The sequence below is a fragment of the Ictalurus punctatus genome, chromosome 1 (assembly GCF_001660625.3).
Source record: "Ictalurus punctatus breed USDA103 chromosome 1, Coco_2.0, whole genome shotgun sequence".
In the NCBI taxonomy this organism is placed as follows: Eukaryota; Metazoa; Chordata; class Actinopteri; order Siluriformes; family Ictaluridae; genus Ictalurus; species Ictalurus punctatus.
In genome coordinates, this window is record NC_030416.2 from 25,386,669 (window position 1) to 25,409,068 (window position 22,400).

General features: G+C 36.7%; 2 protein-coding genes and 1 non-coding gene across 3 annotated transcripts; all 3 read right to left on the reverse strand.

Annotated features, from left to right (window-relative positions):
• Window positions 1-23: 23 nt before the first annotated feature.
• On the reverse strand, window positions 24-95 carry trnae-cuc (transfer RNA glutamic acid (anticodon CUC)). Its single transcript has one exon. It is a non-coding gene; the product is annotated as a tRNA-Glu (tRNA).
• A 1,599-nt stretch (window positions 96-1,694) lies between these two features.
• cd83 (CD83 molecule) lies at window positions 1,695-5,720 on the reverse strand. The gene is made up of 5 exons (XM_017477811.2): window positions 5,528-5,720; window positions 5,291-5,421; window positions 3,541-3,775; window positions 2,771-2,877; window positions 1,695-2,620 (listed from the first exon to the last, which is right to left on the reverse strand). Exons 1-5 carry the CDS (start codon window positions 5,718-5,720, stop codon window positions 2,477-2,479), a joined length of 810 nt encoding a protein of 269 aa, XP_017333300.1. The 3' UTR covers window positions 1,695-2,476.
• Window positions 5,721-9,523: 3,803 nt separating this feature from the next.
• On the reverse strand, window positions 9,524-22,391 carry zgc:113232 (collagen-like protein). The gene is made up of 25 exons (XM_017477808.3): window positions 20,078-22,391; window positions 18,508-18,595; window positions 17,446-17,514; window positions 16,629-16,819; window positions 16,494-16,547; window positions 16,332-16,385; window positions 16,166-16,219; window positions 16,035-16,088; window positions 15,814-15,867; window positions 15,452-15,505; window positions 15,251-15,304; window positions 15,088-15,141; window positions 14,950-14,994; window positions 14,508-14,561; window positions 14,360-14,413; window positions 14,133-14,186; window positions 13,378-13,449; window positions 13,189-13,224; window positions 12,901-12,945; window positions 12,744-12,776; window positions 12,347-12,493; window positions 11,773-11,949; window positions 10,747-10,837; window positions 10,558-10,635; window positions 9,524-10,360 (listed from the first exon to the last, which is right to left on the reverse strand). The coding sequence occupies exons 1-25, from the start codon at window positions 20,126-20,128 to the stop codon at window positions 10,155-10,157; spliced, it is 1,923 nt and encodes a 640-aa protein (XP_017333297.1). The 5' UTR covers window positions 20,129-22,391; the 3' UTR covers window positions 9,524-10,154.
• Between the last annotated feature and the right edge of the window lie 9 nt (window positions 22,392-22,400).

Below are 22,400 nucleotides of genomic sequence, written 5' to 3' on the forward strand. Positions count from 1 at the left end.
CGGATATTTATACAAAACTTGAGTTCCCTGACCGGGAATCGAACCCGGGCCGCGGCGGTGAGAGCGCCGAATCCTAACCACTAGACCACCAGGGATCTGAGAAGTTTTTCTAATTAAACTTCTACTAGTTCAGACGTTGTTGAGCAATAAATAACATTTTCATTAAAATGTAATTTGCCGGTAATTTTTCCAGATTCTTGGATGGAAATACAGTATTATTATTAAAATGAACTATTTATGTAAATTATTTTCATTAGAAGAAAATTTAAGTAGCTGATCCAGTCATTTATTATAATTATTTTAAAGGATGCAAAAACATTTGCAGTTGACTATATGAGGCATTGTCTAGTGGAAATACTTTGCATTGCACTGTGCATAAATGCCACTTAAACATTAGTTGTACAAAACAACAACAACAAACAACAAAACACACAAACAAACAAACAAAAAAAACAAATAGCAAGAAAAACTAAATACCACTTAGTTAACTGTAGAGAAATGAAACTATAGAAAACTATTGTATAGAAAAATCCTCCAAAATTGTTGATTAGTGCTTTAAACATTAGCTTACATGGGGGAAAAACAAAAAAGATAATAGTAACAACAACAACAACAACAACAATAATAATAATAATAATAATAATAATAATAATAATAATAATAATAGTTTAAAGATTTACCAAAGTTCTTTACCACACGGCTGAAGTGGCAACATGTCGCCAGTAGATGGCGATATTTATTGATTAGTCCAGTGTGAGCACTAACTGGTTGAAAACTGCATCCTGATCAACACTGCTCTTGAATCTGACGTCAAGGACGTGAATAGGTTTAACGGAGCTATTCACACCCTTCCATACACCCACCATCACTGCACATCACCAGCATAATGCTGCTATGGGACACTTCTTAAATTACTGCTACTTTTTCTTGATCTTGCTGGTGCACTTCTCTCCACAGTCAGCAATGTACAGACAAAACTTTGCACTGGTTTCTCTCGTGTTGTCCTGTATATTTATATTACACTGTCCTGTGTAGTTATTGTACAGTGCTGTGAAAAAGTATTTGCCCCATCCTGATTTCATCTGTTTTTGTATATACCTCTTACTAAATAGTTTCCAAAATGTAAAAAAAAAAATCTAAGAAAGAAAAGGCAACCTGAGCAAACACAAAATTCAGTTTATAAATGATGTTATCTATTGAAGCAAAAAAAGTAATCCAATACCAATTGGGCCTGTGTGAAAATGTATTAGTCCCTGTCACTAATTCCCCAAATCGATGAAACTGCATTTATAATGGGGTTCAGCTGGACTAGACGCAATCAGGCCTGATTACTGAAAACCGTGTTCACTCAAATCATCACTTAAATAGAACCTTTTCAAGGTAGCATGAAGTTGGTTAAATTGTATTGCCCAGTAACACACTATACCAAAATTGAAAGAAATTGCAAAAATGATGAGGAAGAAGGTGATTGAAATACATCAGTCTGGGGAGGGTTACAAAGCTATTTCAAAAGTTCTGGGACTCGAAAGAACCACAGTGAGAGCCATTATCTCCAAATGGAAAAACTCAGCATAGTAGTGAACCTTCCCAGAAGTGGCCGACTTTCCAAAATTCCTCCAAGAGCACAGCAACGACTCATCCAGCAAGTCATAAAAGAGCAAAGGACATCAAAGGAACTACAGGCTTCTCTTGCATCAATTATTATTGTTATTATTTATTAATAAACACAGTTGTCATGATCATCATCAACTCATTTAGCCATTAGTGCAAAAATAACCCCCACTTCAAACTGGGCCAAAAGGTGCTAAAATGAATTAACATGATTTCTAAATAAGAAAATGAGAACATATCTTTAGACACAGAAACACATGAGTCTTAAACATAATTTTTTTCTGTCATAGGTTAATTCTAACCAAATAGCATATTTGGCTTTATACATACAATTAAAACATTAAAGTATAAAAAGAAAAATACAGTAATGAATGCACATAAAACACTAACTAACAACGAGTTACTCAGCTATCAAACTAATTATGCAGTTGGCAAATTGCTGACCTCCTCTCATCAAAACACCCTGCCAAAACTCCACTTAAAATACACTGGTATCAAAGCTGTAGGTTAAAATGATTTGGGCAGGGTATTCTTGTTTTCAGATTGAATTTGTATATTTTATATTCGACATCTAACTTTTTTTTTACTCCATATAAAATTAGTTGATATTCTTAGCTTAAATAAACTAAAGGAATGGTAGAATATCAGAGCTTGGTATGCATTTTTCTTTTCTTCCTCCTCCGCCTCCTCTCAACACCACTCTGGAAGGGACACCACACATGTCCCAAATCCAGTACTGAACAATATCTGCTCTTTAGATAATGTCCACATAGCACCATTATATTCATGCATTTATTAATTTCTTCTTCTTCTTCTTCCTCTACTATGTCTCTTAGCTTAGGACCCGAACATGAAGACTGTAGTGTCACACGTATTCCTGGGGCAAAATTGTACATACAATTCCTTTTGATTCCATTTTAATCATAGTGTCCTTCATTTGATGAATTTTCTTCGATGTTACATCTGAGAACTTGCTTTTGTGGCTTAATAGTGTATTCTTTAGACATGTCTGAAGAAAAGAAAACATTAAAATAACATTAACAGTCTGGAAGTATCTTGACATTGGCATATTAATAAAATTTTAAAAATTGTATTTGCTTGCCTGGTTTTGAGTTATTCTACAAACCAGAGCAAAAAAGAGTAAGAAAATGTTACTTACATAACTTACATACAGCATCAGCAATGCCACCATGAGTAAAGTGATGGCCAGTATTACATAAAATGTATCCTGTTCCTGTGATGTTCCATTATCATTACTGGGAGCATCTACGGAAAACAAAACAAAGTTTTAGTTACAGTCAGTGTTGGACTCTTAGAAGAAACACTTAAAGAGTACACCAGTTGGTTTAGGGAACACATAAAACTTATATGTAGAACACTACAACAGAGCAGAAGCCTTTTAACAGGCTAAAAATCCTCAATTATCCCATGAACTCCTAAAGAACTTTTCAATAACCAGTTTTTGAAGAGTATACCAATTGCCAAGACAGTGTAGCCAAATGGTCGAAAGGTTCTAGATAATAAGAAGGGTTCATTGGATAATTAATGCAAAAAAGGGTTCTATTTCAAAGCCTGTGTGAAAGGAAACCACTACCTAGAACTACATAGAACCAGGATAGGTTCCTCCAGAGGGACAACCAAAGAACTCTTAAGGGTTCTTAAATTTTAAGAGTGTATTTTTACTGCCATGTAATTTAGGTTTTTTCTGTCAATTCTGTTTCTGGTGTGTCAAGTCTTATCAGCAAGGGCCCACAGTGGGGATAATAACCTGTAGCCATACAGTCACAGATAAGACAGGGCACCCCTGCTGTAAATGGCTTTATGGCTAGAGGTTTTCATTCCATACAACAATGTAACATTCAAAACTTCAGGGTTTCATTTGTGACTTGAAACCACGTTGAAAGTGTGTCTTCAGGTCATTACACTCACCATAAACACTGAGATGAATCTCTCCCTCCTGATTCTGATGACCAATTGGAGCAGACAGAAAGCAGCGGTATCTCCCAGCATCTTGCAGCGTCACATTAGGCAAAATGAGGTTCTGTGAATCCGCTAACAGTTTCAAATCCCGCTCCACACCTTTATATCTTTGAATAGTGCTGTTAAGATGTGTGAGTTTCTTCATCACTAGACCAGTTAACTGGCGAGAGGGAGCATCACTGACCTGAGAAATGAAAGCAGTGAATTAAATCCTCCAACTGGTCTATCAGATCAATAGGCCTATGTGATTACTTAATACCAAGCAAATAAACACTGATGACTAATAAAACACTTTTTTAAATTTCTGTCTAAGTGAATACCCTGAACATGTCTCACTATGTTAGTCCTGAAGTAAAAGCAATTACATAGATGTTTCTCATACTAACACAACAAATTCAACAAACTGCAACTAATTAGTGGAGAAAACACAAACATTTATTCTCACTGATGGAAACACAAGTTCAATTTACACACATTGCCCACTTCATTAGGTAGAACTACCTTGTGCCAACACTCATCATTGCCCATTTTATCAAGTACACGGAGGGGTTAAATTAGGGGGAACACAGGAGAACAGAACTCATTTAGTGGAAGAGTAACTCATAGCATTGCATAATAATGATAATGAGGAATTATGAAAATTGATGATTAATTTGAGCCGTGAACTGCTGTGAAAAACACTGAATCATTAACATAACGTGTTTTTATTTTGCTATAGCTTTATCAATTATCTTCTCCAGAAAATATCTTTTGCCAAAATTGACAAACCCAACTGTAGTCAGTTACATTAACACAGAAACACATATAATCAACTTGTTTTGAACACATTTCATCATGAACAATATTATGAACCAGTTTCTGTAGCAGACCCTCTGTTGTAGTGTATTCAATCATTCATTAATATACATTATCTAGTTGAGGTCCGCTCATAAAACCAGAGACTAGCTACAGAGTTACATTCATTAGGTCAGAAAATGGAATTTTCACAGACTTTCATAGATTTTTTTACCCTCTATTGTCTGATTAGGGAACTCACGACAAGGTTGTGTAAAGTGTTCAAAGACAAATGTACAGAGAAACAGGTTTATCCTCCCTGCTGAAAAAAACCCCCAATAGAAACCCTCATAATGGTGATAATGGGAATTGTATTGGTTTTAATGGAAACTGTAATGGTCCCTGTGGGTCTCTACTGGTAATTAGTTTCCTTCTATCAGTAGCATGTTATGTCTAGTGGATACCATTAAGGACCAGTAATTATAATGGTTTTAATGGTTAGCGGATGGTTTGTAATGGTATTCATAGTGGAAACCATTAGAATTTCTGTGATGGTTTCGATTGTTTTTTTCCCCCAGCAGGGCTGACTGTGTAAAAATTAAAACACGCGTCTCATCTGCTCAGAGTACATGAACCTTTACAAATTTTACTTGAATACCTCTGTAATAGTGTATATAAAAGAGTCAAGAAGTACTAGAGTCAGTAATTGTAGAACTACAACGTTTACATTGGTGTAAAGGTTCAAATGGCCATTGAGTGTAGCTACAAGGGGGTCGGTGTACTGTACCAAATAAACTGGCCACATCTACTTTCTTAGAACAATCCCACAATCCATAGGGGACGGAAAAACACACCAAAGAGAATAATGGATTACATTACTGAGGACAAACTGGAATTGAAAGAGTATGTGTCCAGGTAAGCTTACCTTGTACCATATGACTGACCGGTATTGGACTCCAGGCTTGGACGTGGCCCGGCAGTGCAAAAGTGCGTCTTCGCCGCAGATAGAGCGGGTCTCATGATGTATTCTGCTGTCATTACTTCTGACTCCTGCACCTACGTGTACAGTTAGGACTAAATCAGAAATCACATATGTGGCATACAACAACCACCACCTCTAAACAAATTAGTCCAAGCAAGAAAAAACACCAGGCAGTCTTACCAAAAGTGAGGAGCAGGACAAAGGATAGAGCATTATTATTCCTCATCGCTGTGATAGCCAGACTGAAAGAGGTGTGTAACAGCACGTCTAATATACACAACCCAGAAAAGTGAAAGAAGGAAATCCCCAGTGAAAAAAAAGGAAATAGACGTAATGACGCAGCTACCTCCTGTAACATAATACTTTCTTCCATCGTTCATGAGCATGATTGCGTTGGTGCTTCTTATGGTTATGAGTTATAGTTATGGTAAGTAATAATCCTTGTTTATATCTCTATAGGCTACATATAAAACAAACAGGTATATCCGTAGAATATTGCAAATACGACATAGGTTGTGCTTGCTCATGGAAATCTCTCGAAAATGCAGCTATTTGCGTCGAAAATGCGTTTGCGACCAAAACCGCGTTGCGTCACTGTTACTTTCGTCATAGCTCAACTACGTCGCTGAATGGCACGTTCTTTTCTGTAACTTACTTAAATGATTTTATCGGCGTTTTAGATGTAAACCTATCAAATAAACCACCTGGGGAAGTTTAACCTGTAGAGTATATATCACGCAGCACGTGTCTGCGACTGACTACTATAATTTTGTCCGCTTTACCGAACTGCATTACAATAATTTAGCATTAAAAGGAAACATCATATTATTGAAAATATAATAAGGAATATTGTTAATAAGGAATCGCTTGCCGTTGTTTGTAAACAAAATATACTTCCGCGTTTTGGCTCTCTGAGCTCTGAATTCCCCAGAGCTGGGAAAGTCTTCGGTAAACCCCCAAAAGCACATTGCTTCACTGGGAATTTACCTCGGACACCTGACACACACACACACACACACACACACACACACCATTACAGTAGATGTTTACATTTTGACCACGTGTGTGTAGTAGTAGTAGTAGTAGTATTTTACCAAACAACCCCAAAACAATACCATGACATACAATGACACATGTAAGCTACTCTTGATAGTAGTTGAATATGATTTTTAAAATTAAATTCTGATTTTCATTCCCACGCTGTAAAATAACTGTGGATCATGGTTAAAGTCAGTGCCCCATGTGTAATCCTTGAACGCAGTAAATAGGGTTTTTAATATTAATTATAGGTAACACTTTCTTCTTAACCCCTAAGACAGTTACAAATCTATTTGTATTTAATGGTATTTTATAAATTATGTTGTTTCATGGATTTGCCATCTGGCCTGCCTACCTTACCAATAGAGAAAATATAAAAAATGCTTTGTGGAGCACCCGAGGGGCGCTTTTGTCCAGAGATCACCAAATTAGGGAGAAAATGGGGGAGAAAAAAAAGAAAGTGTTTAATTTTCTATAAAACAAGGGAATGGAGCTCACTTTATAGGGAGAACACATAAGGATTGAGAAGGATTATTTATAAGCATTTTGCACACTTTTCTACACAAAAGCAGGCTGTATGATTTCAAATATTGGCAAAAGATAGATAGATAGATAGTTAGATAGATATACCCTTGGTTAATATCAGCAAAGAAGTTCACAAAAATACTCTGCTCTCATAGATATCAAACAACTGCAAACAAAACACAGGTTTATAATATATATATATATATATATATATATATATATATATATATATATATATATATATATATATATATATATATATATATTTGTTAAATATAGGTGTGCAACAATTATAGGCACCCTATTAGTCAATATACCTCCCTTTACCAAGATAACAGCTCTGAGTCTTCTCCTATAATGCCTGATGAGGTTGGAGAATACATGGCAAGGGAACTGAGACCATTCCTCCATACAGGGTGCCAATATTAGTGGAAGGCACTGTAGATAGATAGATAGATAGATAGATAGATAGATAGGTAGAGTGATAGAGTGAAAATGATAGAGTGAAAATGAGCTTACAAGGCTTATTTAGCCTGCCCAGAGGTCTAAACATTAGTCTACACTCTGACAGTTATGGCATGATAGTGGAGAAATCCTATGATGACCTTAGTTGGTGAAATACTGTATTTATTTTCTCTGTAGTGGTATCTGCATCAGTGCTGGAAACCACTAAAGACTATTCCTGTCAAGAGGGATCACAAATACTAAAGTTGGAGCATGCAAACAGTGCCACAGATTGTGAACAAAGCTGGACTGCTGAAGGCATCGTAAGGCACAAGTGTTATAATTTCAATTATCATGTTGTTGTTTGTTAAATCACTGATGTATTAGCTACAGAAAATATTCAACTGGTTGTTGAAAGCCATAGCTTATGTAATGTTACCTTTTTCTCAGCCGATAGGTAACTTTGTGAATGGTATTGGTGAGTGCCACAGCCCATGCACTAATGTGGCTGCCGGTGAAATTCTCATCAGTAGTTGTCTCAATGCAACTCTAACTATTATATGTAATCAGGTAAGTCCACAGTTGTCTCTGATGGTCATGGCAATTTTTTTGTTACCATTTAACATATGTATTTTTCATATATATATTTTTAATTCAATTTTTGCAGGGACATCTGACTGAATCTCGAATACATTTTCTGGGTAAGCATTTTTTTTCTGAACATTTTACCCTACGTATTAATTTATTATACATTAATACAAGTCAGATTTAATTGATCATTCGTGTTTTATTTTCTTCAATATTGTCTTTTTAATTATAGGTATTCAAATCAATCCTTCACCTCTACAGAATTTCAACAAAAGAGACCGCTATGGTAATTTACGATAAAATATAAATATATCAAGAATATATCTTGATGTCTTGCAAAATCTAGAAAATGTACACTAAACTAACACAAATCTGAACATTTTAATTGATGCAAAAATAATAATTTATTTTGTCGAAATTTCAGAGTGGCTTATGAATTTATACATGGACAACTAACATATCTGTTCTTGTGTCTCTTCAATAGGTATCTATGCCTCTTTGCTGCTGCTAATATTTGCAGGATTTGCCATATGTACTTGTCATAGGATCAGAAACACCAGACAAAATCACCTTTAAGACCATTTTATTGTGTTGTTTATTGTCAGATATATAACCATATTGCAATATTTAAATATTTTAATTACAATATAATTATTGTACTGCAGTACAATAATTATCATTTAAAATAATATTTTATAAATTTATTACAGGTGCTGGTGGATGATCATCCACATGACATTAATATTTGACATTGAGATTTAATGTATTAATCATATATTTGTTTTTGTTTAATATGTTGTGTTTTAGTTTACATAACTTGATGGTTGTTGGTTTAACCCAGTGCCCCCTGTGTAACGTTTAAACCCAGTTATTAGGGAATTAAATTTGCTCTGCCCACCTTGCAAATGGAGAAAATATTAAAAACACTTTTGTGGAGCTCCCAAGTGGGACACCACATGTTTTAATCCAGATGATGGCATACCATCCATGGATGGGAGTCCAAGACAGCAAAATTGGTCATGTTCTTATGGTGGGAGGGCTGGTGGTACTCTCTCTCCCCTGTAAATCACAAAAGACACTACCCAGTTTTGGGCATTTGTGAGCTCATGCATGTGGAACAGGGTAGGTAGGCTTTTCCTACAATATGTCATGCTCCCCTATGGCAAAGCATTAGCCACAGTGTGAAACATGTGGATGGTTTAGCATGTTTCGGAGGAATGTTAGCTTTTACCATCCACATTTGGCAGCTGTTGTATTATAGGTGCTTTGTATAAAAGAGAAAAAGAAAAAAATCATTTTTTTTTACAAAGAAATTTGGAGAATAAAAATACTTGTTTAATAAAAACACATGTTGCATTAATTTTTAGAATCGTTTTCAAAAGATTTTTTTTTTATAACTGAGCATTTGTATCCAGAATGTTTACTAACATATCAGTATGTCTCTTCTGTTTCAGACTGCATACAGCTAACTGTTTATTTCAGGCTAGCTGTAAACAATTTACTACAATAAAACACATTGATTTCAGTGTCATTAAACAATCTGTATCTGATTAATTAATGTCTCTTCCTACATTAACATGTGCATTCATGTAATTTTGAAATAAATAAATAAAAAACATTATATTAATATGTGTGTGTCTGTTTGTGTGTGTGTGTGGGTGTGTGTGTGTGTGTGTGTGTGTGTAATTATACAAAATGAAATAAAAAAAATTATGCACAAATAAATCTTATCTTACTTTGCTCTTTTGTTGATCTTTAGGTGTTCTTATTTCTCACATTCACATGGTTACTAAATAAGTCAGGACTAAATTTGGAAAAAGTCACATGTTTATCTTGAACAATGGTATTTAGGAAAACAGTACATGTACATAAGATGTATTACAATATTATTTACATGTCTTCTTTATTTGCAGTGGAACCACAGCATCTCTGATACTGAAAACATCATCAGACTTATCCCACACATAATAAGGCACAAGGCGTTTTTACCGTTCTGAGTTTATACACTTAAATGCATTTATTCAGTCACACGTCTGTCTATCCTTTAGAGAAAATGCAGAGACAGATTGTTAAAATGAAAACGGTAAAGTTCTCAAGGAGGTTTTGCTCAGCTTTTTCTCTCCAGTTAAGTCTTCCAAAATGTGCGCTGGACCGCCACTTGGTTACGTTACTCTTGTGGAGCAGGCCAAATGCTAAGCATCCTTGTTTGTGCTTAAATCCCAGAACTTTGAGGGCCCTTTACTAGTCCTTGCTCTTTGCGTACAACAGGTGCATAAATGCTACAGTCCCGTGCCTCACACACTCCTGGTACACCTGGACTACCAGCCATACCTGGCTGACCCACAGGACCTGGGAACCCATGAGGCCCTTGAGGTCCCTCAAGTCCATTCCTAGGCACTCCTGGATAACCTGGAAACCCTATATGGGGAAATGAGTGACATTTGTTGAGATCAGCTTGGAGTGTGTCATGTCATGCTTTTTTTTTTAAGTCAAAGCTCCACTATAGTGTCTTGTTTTTCAGAATGATGTATTGGGGATTCATGCTACATGAGGAACAGTCTATATGGATATTTAAATGCTGATCAACATGCTAACAATATTAAGGTACATTTTACCTCTGAGGCCTTGGTGACCATCTTGCCCAGGAAGTCCTTGGCCAGGGTCACCTTGCTGTCCTTTTTGACCTTTTGTTCCTTCAAGGGTACAATTAATATTTAAAAAAATATTTTAGAGTTTATTTTTTTCCCCCCAAATAGGTCATTGCATTTGTCATTCTTTTATAGTTTAATAATTGCATGCTGTACCTCTGTCACCCTGTGCTCCTTTCTGTCCTTCTACACCTGTTACACCTCGAGGCCCTTTGGCTCCTTTAGCTCCAGCTTTGCCAGCTCTTCCCTGAACAAATCATCCCACAAAAAGAACACACACACACACACACACACACACACACACACACACACACACACACACACACACACACACACACACACACACACACACACACACACACACACTGTTCAGTTTTGGAATGTGCCACCTACAGAAGTTTTTGGATGACTCCTCCAGCAAGCGGTCCCCCACCCCTGTCGCCACAAGGGGGGAGGGACTGGAGATAGTGGACCCCTACAAGTTCCTAGGGGTGCAACTCAGGACACGCTGGAGGAAGTGACTGAGAAGAGGATGAGAGGGAAGCTGAAAGCTATCACGGACCATCCTTCTCATCCTCTCTACACTGAGCTGAGGAGGCTCCAGAGCACAGTCAGCCACAGATTCATCCAGCCACGTGTCTCAAAACGTCTGGGGGGCTCTTTCATACCTTCAGCCATCAGACTCCACAATGCAACAATAGCCAGTACCTCCTACTCCACTGATCGAGTCTCACAGAAACACACACTCAGCAGTTAATTGCCATTTCACAGATCTTGCACATGTATATAAATTCTGAGGATATTGCACATGTGCATATACAAATAGATCTCTAGCATATGTACATACACACAAATCTGTTTAATTGTTTCTATTATTTCTATTGTATAGGTATTTATGAAAATTAATTATTTTCTTTCTTTCTTTCTTTCTTTCTTTCTTTCTGTCTTTCTTTCTTTCTTTCTTTCTGCTGCTATGTCAATTTGAATTTCCCCTACGGGGATCAATAAATGTACGTCTTATCCTATCTTATCTTAATAGAAATAGAAATAGAAATCTTCAGTGAAATCTGTGACTTTATATATCTAAGCCAAAGCAAATCTATTTTACTCATATGTTTTCTAAAACACACAGACTAATCTTGTCCTTCATAACTACCAACATAGGTGTATTTAGGGACTCACTCTTCTGCCTGTATTCCCAGGAGGCCCTTGGGATCCGGGTGGTCCAATTAGGGTGTGGTTATTAATAGGACAGCCTTGTGAACACTTAGCTTGAATAGAGGAGGCATACTGGGAGATCTGGGCAGTGACCACACCTCGACACAGCTGCAGTACTTGCTCATCCGTCAGACTAGGACCCTGCAAAGTGCAAAAAGAAACATAACTCGCAACATGTATGAAGTGTTAGTGTACCTGTCATCTCAGGGAGTTTTTCCTTGCCTTTTTAATTTATAGCTGGCTCATTACATTCAGCTTTACATTCAGATTTCTTAGAGCTGCTTTGTGTCAATAACTAACGTTAAAAGAGCCACATAAATAAAATAGAAATTAAAATTGAATCACTATTTAGGTTAGTTATTCTTTTTGCAGCATGTGAGATAATAGATGGTTTTGTTACCAAAGTCAGATTAACTGTATATTTTTGTCTTTAAAAACGTTAGATGCAGATGGATTTAATTTAGTGTAATAGGAGATTTGACATACTTTTATAAATATGAAGCTTTGAAAACAGATGAAGTAAATGTGTGGTACATACAATTTCACCTGTGTTTCCTTTTGGTCCACTGCGTCCTTTCACACCCATGTCCCCAACAGGACCAGTGTCACCTCTGGGGCCAGGGACACCTGGAGGTCCCACTCGACCAACAGGTCCAACAGGTCCGACATAGCCTTTCTCTCCTTGCTGCATAAGTGCACGATGACTCATAGTAAGAGGAAAATTATATAATAGTAGGAGTGTAGGGTATAGGTTTGTTGAAACATTCTATAGGCAGTAGATTCAGAACCAGGTAATGTAAATGAACTTACTGCTGAAATCTCCTTCAGCTATTCTCATTTTAAAATGGGCTGAAGGTTATAGGTGTGCAATTCAGATTTAGATAAAAGCCTTAAAATGTAAATTAACCAAAAAATACAGTGCTTCTGCAACATACCTGCCCTTTGTCACCCCGGGAGCCTGAACTTCCCTGTGTGGAAAGTTTGAGAAAGGAAGTACTGGTTAAAAAAAAAAAATCTCCTGCATGCGTAATGGAAACGAGAAGAGAAACAAGGCAAATCTAAACAGATAAAATCAAATGTCATCTTGGTCACCTTTTCTCCCTTAACACCCTTTATGCCTTTTCTTCCGCCTTCACCCTATAGTCCGGAAAAAAAACATTACATTACAAAGGTGATGATTAACGTCATACGAATAATGTCATTTGATGTTATATTATATTAATATAATTTTAAAATGTGTCATGTTGGTCACAGAATCACAATCACTTCTTGTCATACGAGGAAGTGGATATTTATTGTGTGGGCAGTACATTTACAAACCGTGAATGTACAGAATGTATCTGTATAAGCAAATCTAATGTCTCTCAGTATTTATGCTACCTTAATGCCATCTTCTCCAGTTTCCCCTTTGGCACCCTGCAAAGCAGAGACTCTGACAGTTAACTTACTATAATAAACCTAGATAAAGGTATTTGAAAGGGTATATTACATTATTATAGATGAAATGTTAAAACAGAGTAATTTATTTTCAGTTCACTGGTTATTTCTTTAGAACATATTGGTCCTTACAGCTGGACCTTTCAGGCCTTTTGGACCTGGCTTTCCTGGAATCCCTGAATCGCCGCTTTCCCCTTGTGGGCCCTGAGGCATATCACAGGAAAAAAAAGAAAGAAAGAAAAAAAAAAGCCCCAACAATTTAGGATTACTGTTTACCCACTATAAAAGCCATAAACTTAATAAATCAGGTTTTACAATGTCACATGTCATCCTAACCTCCTGCTATATGTAATATATTTACATGAATTTATTCTATGAATTATTTAAAACAGACTCTTAAAAGCAGATTAAAAAAGATACAAAAATTCCAAATGCACCCTATTCTCTCTGTTATACACACACAAAGCAAATATCATGCCAAAAAAGGCGAAGATATGAAGGCATATAAAAACAGATACTATTAATGGTTTCACTTTCAGTAATGCTTTCACTTCCACTGAAAAACCCCTTTTACTATAGTGGGAAGGGAGAGTCCCGAGCGTGCCGTGTCTGGTGTCTGATATGACGCATAGCAGCAATACACCCACATAAATGTCACACATCAATAACATGTGACACCAAAGGCTTTTTAAAGCTTTGATTAAAATAAACGTCTGCTGTCCTATATCCTATTACACTAAAATTATTCTCAGAAAAATGACAAATTTTAGGCAAATATTGGCACATCAAAATAAATATTAAGAACATTTCAGTATTGATAACAAATATTATGATTTCCCCTTAAAATTCTTGTGTATTCTGTTTTGAATACAGGATGAATCACCTACCCTAGCCCCTACTCTCCCGGGAGGTCCCCTCTGTCCAGGTTCCCCTTTCAAACCCTTAGGGAAGAAAGACTGTTTTTTACTTGTTCATTTCTGTTTAACATCTCATATTAAACAAAATCTTTAACCAGAGCACAGGTTCTGATAACTGTCTAAAATATTTCACAATAATAATATAGTCAGAGTTCAATTAATAAATTGTATATTAAAATTTTACTTTTGAATTTTACCTTTGCACCAAATGACCCTTGTGGCCCTTCAATTCCTGGAACTCCTAGTGGACCCTGTGAAAGAAAGAAATCATAGCAGCTACATACTGGATATTAAAAGTTAAGTGCTGAATGATAAAATTTCCAAATTAATCAAGCTTAAAGTTACATCGTCTCCAGACTCTCCATCTCTTCCTGGCATGCCACTAATTCCTTCATCACCCTGAAAGGAAAGCAAAGCAAAAAAAAAGTATTCTTCTTGATGTGCTACAAATTGAACCTGTAATGACTAATAATAAAAGAATTAATCAGATTATTGACATCCATTTAAGATTTCTGATGTGAACATTACTGCAATGAGTGAATGTTGATTCAGGTTAAATGGTGAAGTGGTTGGGGAAAGACTAAAAACAAAGACCAAGTACCAAGCACATACTGTATTAAGTGCTACATTTGAGATCATTTATAAAATATACAGATACATGCATATTAATATAGATTGTATGTAATCTTAGACCAGCACTAATTCCAGTTAAAGTAATAATTTGTAAATCAGCTCATTAGGTCATCATGCATGCCAGATGCTCTTCATTACAGTAACTGAGACTTACCTTTGGTCCTAGCACTCCCCTGTCTCCTGCTATTCCAGGATAACCCTGCAAAATACACATAACAGGGAATGTTTTGTATTAGAAATAAGTTGCATTTAGGTAGAGTGCAGAGATTACAAGAAAAGACATGAATCTCACAGTGTAACCCCGTTCCCCAACATCGCCAGGAAAACCAGGTGCTCCAGTCTGACCCTATGACCAAAAGAGACAGATGTTATTTATCTTGAATATTAAAGTCTGACAGGAGCCTACCATGTCATGTGCTTGTGTATAAAAGTGTGTTTTTTCTCTGTGCGCTTACCTTTGGTCCCTGTCGTCCCTGGGGCCCCTGCTTCCCAGGTTTTCCTGTTGATCCCTAAAAAGAGACTTAGAAATGCTGATTCAGTTTGAGAGGTTCACTATGTGGCAATATGAGGATATAGTGTTATGCATAACACCATCCTAACATAGTCTTTAGAGCTTTATACATTGAAAAAACATGTCTTTAATGTGACTGGTTTACCTTAACACCTTTACCTCCTACAGTTCCTGGTAGGCCAATTGGACCAGCTGGGCCCTGTAATCAAAGAAAAAAACAGAATTAAGGATTAAGTCAGAGTTTGTTTGTAGGACACATATGACTACATGATAAATCTATGGTTGTCAATCCAGATTTCAGTCATTTTGTTTGTGTTAAATGAACACTGCAAACACCATGCTAGTGGTGCTGCAGTGGTTTCATTTGAATGTGAGTAGAAAAAAAGTTAACAAGTAGGGGGGGAAAAAATGTCAGGCTCATGCTAATAAGGAATGAGCAATAAAAAACACACATTCTCGTTGAGTCATTCTAAGCATTTTTTAGCCAAGCAAAGATCAGTTACTTACAATCTCTCCTGGAAGCCCAACTCCTCCAATAGGACCTTCCATCCCAACATCACCCTACAAAACAGGTACTCTCAGTAATGAAAATTGCTTATAGGCATTAACATGTAATTGCACTGCCATGTCACAGGTACATAAACACAATATTAATTTTCAATCACTATTTGTGATTGCATCTCTTAAATCAGTCATCTACTCAGAATCAAAATTTAAGAAGCTTTTACCTTTAATCCAGGCTCTCCTCTCTCACCTGGGTCTCCAGGAAGGCCAGGTAAACCCTGAGAACATGAATTAGAACATACGTAAGAGACACTCCAAGGTCATACAGTAGATGTTAAATCCATCTTCCACTCACCGTTGCACCAGAGAAACCAGATGCACCATCCTCTCCATCAGGTCCAGGATCACCCTATAAAGTGAGAGAAGGCAGGAAGTGCAGAGATAATACTGTTTGAACAGGACAGTGAGTGGTCTAAATGATCCAGATATGAATATGATGTTAGGTGATGATATGAGCTTACGTCAGGTCCCGGATCTCCTCCTTGACCTCGAACTCCTTTGGTTCCTTTGTAACCCTGACAGCATGATATAAAATAATGTTTAAAAAAGTATTGAGACATTCTGGAAACATTGAAATTCAGAGCACAGGGCTTAAGTTTCTGATCAAACTCTAAACTTCTTACCTCTCTGCCTTGAGCACCAGGGAATCCCTGTTTTCCTTTTGGGCCTACAGATCCCTGATTACAATGAGATATTAGTAAACTCATCAAAACAACAGCATAGTTGACAAAAATCCTCCCAAATGACTCTTGATGTACCTTGGGACCAGGAAAGCCAGCAAACCCAGGCTCGCCTGGTTCACAGTCACACTCAGTGGGTCCTTCCTCCCCCAGATCAGCATCCTCTCCATACGGGACATGGGTTGTCAAAGTGGTCACCTCTTTGGCATAGTCGTATGACTCAGTGGTGCTGGCATAAGGGTAGGTCTCCTCTGTGATCATGGTGACGCCTGGGAAAGCAAGATTGTAGGGGTTATATGCAAAAACTATCTGCTCATCCTCATAGCTGTGTGTAGGCTTGGGATGGTAGTACACTTGAAATGCATTGAAAAGAATTTTTGAGGCACTGCTAGACTCAAAAAGAGATTGTTGTGACTGTTTGTGGATGTGGACTTTGATTAAATATCAGTGAACAGAGAAGAAATAATTAGGTGAATATAGTGTGTCAGAAGAACACATCAGAAAGAATGATGTAATGAGCAGTAATGAGTAATGATTCAGAGTAGATTTGATAAATGTATATAACTGAGTGGAAGTAAAGGGAGTTTCCAAATGTCATTTAAATCTATAGTATATATACTGAATGGTGAAGCTAACCTTGTAGATTATCCTTGTTCAATTTACTCATGACAAACTTAAGAAAAAAACAACTGTATTAGTCCCATCCATTAAAAGCTATATGGAGATCGTAAGTTTAGGATAATAATATTTGACATTATTTATCATTGGAATTAACAGCTGAAAGTGCAAAATGTTGCTCCACCTTAAAATATACTCATTTAAAACGTGTTTAAAAATTCCAATATTGCTAATATTACTTGCATGTTTTTGCAGATTTCAGATGAAATGATCATACCAGGCTGTGGGTCTCCAGACTCGCCTTCATATCCATTTACTTGAGAACCATCATATGTATGGTCTTCACCTAATTAATTTAAAAAAAAAATTGCATTCTCCATCACAAAACATAAATATTGAAGATACTTTATCATGAAGAAGAGTGCAAAATTTGCATGGCAGCCTGGAAAAACCCTGCCACATGTTTATGTATAATTCTGAAAACTACAGTATTTTCCTGAACTGAAATATGTTTCTCTTTTCTTTGTACAGGGTTTCCCAAAAGTTACCATACATAGGGGAAATGAACACTTAAAAAAAAAAAAAATTCATACTTAGTGTATATATATACAGTATTGAAATCATTCTCATGGCTGGACTGGGAAGCTGTTGCAGGCTTGCAATGGACTTTAACAGGACACATGGCAAGCACATCAAACATGACATTGTTGCCAAAAATTCAAGAAGATTTGAAGTGTTGCCGAGAGGTGAACGTCCACGAACATGTACTGGTGAAGGCACAACCGACGTGGTGCTGGCAAACATAGATCCCAATGTATGGAGACTTTTAGGACTGTATATCATCGAGTAAAGTGCAAAAAACAATATCTGGCAACCCCACAAGTTGAAAAGGAAGAAAACTGCATGCAATGATTGCATTCTGATTGAGGTGCAGGAGTGTTACACAAATTTTGACAATTTAAACTAAACTGATTTCTTTTATGTCCATTTCGCTACTATCTTTAACCAAGGAAATTCACTTAAATAGCAAGGTTTTAGACACCTTTAAGCAGACTGTTTTCACTGCCATGTTTGTTAAACTTGCTCCTTACCAAAATGATCTTTGCAGGAAGGTAGTCTAGGCAAATTAAAAAGTTTTTAAAATGCAGTTTAGGTAAAATACATTGATGGTTTCTTAACGTTGAGTTGTCAAAATATGCTATAAACAGAAAGGCCCAGTGTGCCTAAATATTTTTGTCTTTTTTTGTTTTTTCCAGAATTCATCTACAGTGACACCTGACAGGCTTTTCCAAGCCACCACACATTTGTTAGACATTTGTAAAAGTCTTTTTAACTTTACCTGAATTGTTACCGCTGGAGTAGTCTTCCTGGGCATTGGAGTGGAGCACACACAGCAAGAGCACTAAGCCTAGAGACACAGCCCACACCTAACACCAATAACAGAACACATAAACTAGGACATAATTAATACTTTGCTTTCCAAAAATGCTCTCATGCTTTAGAAAGACTAGAACATTACACCGGGACTCATTTATGCATCATTTAACATGTAGTAAAGCTCGTTTTTATTTATTTTTTTTTAAGTTTCTTTACCTGAATATTGAATTTACATTATTACAGATATACTGTATATTTTGTGTGATCTTATTTAGGTTGTTAAGATATACATTCTTAACCTAATGAACCACAGCAATTCTCAACCTGCTCCTACATTCCAGACCAGACAGTCGTTGGATTCAATTTCTACACATTAACTCATGCATGGACAGCATTTTCTTGATCTGTATGTTCATCTCATTAAACACATATTCTGCATGATGTTAATAGACATTAAACAGCTGGTTTAAACAATAAAGTATTTAAATTGTTCTTGTAAAATAAACCCACCACCACCCCCCTCTTCAGATGATAAAAAAGTATTTGTTCCATCCATCACGTTTGCGCTGACTATCTAGTTCATATGCACTGTTCTGTGTATTTATTGTCCTGTGTTTTATTACACGTTTCACTCATTTCACACTGTCTTGTATTTGTAGTGTATGTACTGTTATGCTTTGCACCATACTCCTGGCCAAAGGAATTTTCATTCCAATGTAATGTATATTAGTTATATAGAGAAATGACAATACAAAGCTACTTGACTTGTTTGCGATATACAAAGTTACAATTTTATAGACTATTAAAACCATTCCTTTAATAAAGCAGTGTAAATGAGTGAAAAGTATTTTCTTGCCATACAAAATGTCATGCCCTTTGTGCTCTTCCATCGGACAACTTAGATTAAATTAGGAATAATGGCTGGAGCTAATGGATTACTCTCACTAACCCAAAGGCTCTCTGGGGCAGGGAGGTGTAGTGTGGAATACATGGCAATATACATCGCTCTGATCAAAACATCAGTGTTTATCACATCTAGTGAAGGATTGTTAGCTGTTACACACCGAAGGCACACAGGAACCTGACAGAACACTCCCACTTATGTACTCCAAACTAGAAAAAGTAAATGAATAAGTTTCCACTTCCTGGAAACTTTATGACAAAACATTAACAAAATGTTACTTTTATTTTATTATACCTTTTACTTCAAATCAAAAACCCCAAACAGCATTTCAGAAACTTCCCATGTCCATATTTCAGATAATTTTTGTGCTGTGTTGTGTCAAAGAAAAATCTAGCAAAATCTGTTAGCAAATTAGCATGACCCATTAGAAGATGACCTTACAAAAACAACAACAACAAAAAAAACCCCAGAGCAAACCCATCATTAAACATTGATCATAAAATGAAACTAGATGCACCAAGATGAAAGTAAAATAACAACTCACAAAGTAACTAATCTGAACTGTATCACTCAAATCATTTATAACATCATAAATTTTACAGTTCTATGAGTATGAAGAGCTGCTCACCTTCACCCTGGAGCCTCCCATGGCCAATGGGCCTTCCTGCTCTGGATTCATTCTGGGGTTTAATTCCCACTGAAACCGGCCTCTCTCCCCACACAGGCTTACCGTTTTGGGCTGTGTGAGAACACAGAGCTCCGTGTATGTCTGACTTCTTCACAGCATTCTCCAACCTCACAAACAATATTGGACCCACAGTGCTGAGAGAGAGCCATGCAGCGCTGCTGAGACCTCATCAGGCTGGTCCACGATCCATCCTTTCCTCAGCTGGGTGACAAATACCTGAACCATTCTCAAACACACATAAAGCCAGGCAAGACACTGAATGGCTATGGGCCAAGGTGCAGAAAATGAGAACAAAGCGATATATAAGGATGATGGGAGCACATCTGATTCTTACAACTGCGATTCATTTGTCATTTTTATTTTGCAAAAAGCAACTTGGTAATGCTTTACATTAAGGGTTCAATAGCTGGCATAATTTAGCACGTTACTTAACATGAACAATCCATGAACTTCAGTATAAACACATCATAATGGTGTGTACCACACTTGGTAATATGGCAATTTTATTTAAAAAAACAAATAAACACCAATGTTTGTCACATCAATCAAAATGAACACCTTAATTAACATGTTTATGGTTTGTTAACTGACAAATTTCAGAAGTGAGGATGAAGCAAATTTCAGTATGTATACTTCGAGACCAGTTCAGTTAGTTATCAACATTTAAAAACATGCTGCAAATTATTTGTTGCAAACTATATGGACTATACAGACACCTGACCATCACACCCATATGTGCTTTTTGAACATCACAGTACAGATCACAGATTCCCCCTTTGCTGTTATAATAACCAGCACTCTTCTGGGAAGGATTTCCACTAGATTTTGGAGCATGCCTGTGGTAATTTTATTTTTTTTCATTCAGCCACAAGAGCATTAATGAGGTCAGGCACTGATGTTGAGTGAACGAGCCTGGGGCACATCCCAAAGGTGTTCAGTGAGGTTGAGGTCAGGGTTCTGTGCAGGTCACTCAAGTTCTTCCACTAGAGACTTGGCAAATCGTGTGTTCACAGATCTCGCTTTGTGCACACGGGCATTGTTATGCTGGAACTAGTTTGGGCCTCTTAATTCCAGTAATGGGAAATTGTAATGCTTCAGCATACAAAGACATTCTATACAATTGTGTGCTTCCAACCTTGTGGCAACAGTTTGGAGAAGGAACACATATGGGTGTGATGGTCACGTCTCCACATACTTTTGGCCGTATTTAATTGTGGATTGAACAGTCAAACAGTCAATATGAAGGTTTATTTTGTTAACATGTCAATGAATACATGTGCAAATGTACTTTGTTAATACTGCTTATTTATTAATGCTAAAAAAGTTATTTGTAACGTTTTTTTCTTAGTGATAACTAATGTACTAGATAATTAAGCAACATTGCACAAGAAAGAGTGTGTTCATACTGAATATCGGCACAGCCTTGATTCGGCCGTGTGCCAATATTATGATTGTGAGTGTGAGATTGCTTTTATACAAGTTTTTTTTTTTTTTTTTTTTTTAAAAAGAAGACATTAATATTGAGAAAGTGACATTTCAGACACAATATGGTCATAATAATTTGTTTTGTTTTTCTCTGCAAATGGAATTAGATCCCGAACATTTGTACATTCCCTGTGATTTGTACATTCGCATTAAAGGTGCGCCCGGTGAATCTGGATACCTTCTTCCTTTTTTATCTTCATCTGTTGAGCTTTCAAATTTTACTCAGAAGATGAAAATGTATTATTTGCCATGTCTGCTGATGATGTCATGAATTCAACTGTAGCAACAGTTTCAGTGGGACTGTTCCTAGAATTTTACAGTGAAATGCCCCTTTTCAGTTATAAATCCATTTTCTGTACCGCTTTTCCTACACAGGGTTGCGGGAAGACTGGAGCCTATCCCAGGGGACTCTGGGCACAAGGTGGGGGACACCCTGGATGGAGTGCTAACCCTTCGCACACTTAATGGACCTTAAAATGTTAACAATGACACCACATGATTCATTGACATATAAAGCTCTTCCATTAGCTCCTCCAACAGTAAGGTCTTTTGTTTGTATTTTTTCAAATTATGTTGAATATTGAAGTTAAAACAGATTGGTAGAACAATGCAATACCTTGTTAACAAAATTTTAACTATACCCACATAAAATCATGAAAGGATGACACATGGTTATAAATGTGAGTAATCTGTGACTTTGGCTCCATTTGTAAACTGGAACACTGCAGCAGAACAGTCAGGCCTACAAACTCACAAATGCTGAATTACAAAAAAAAAT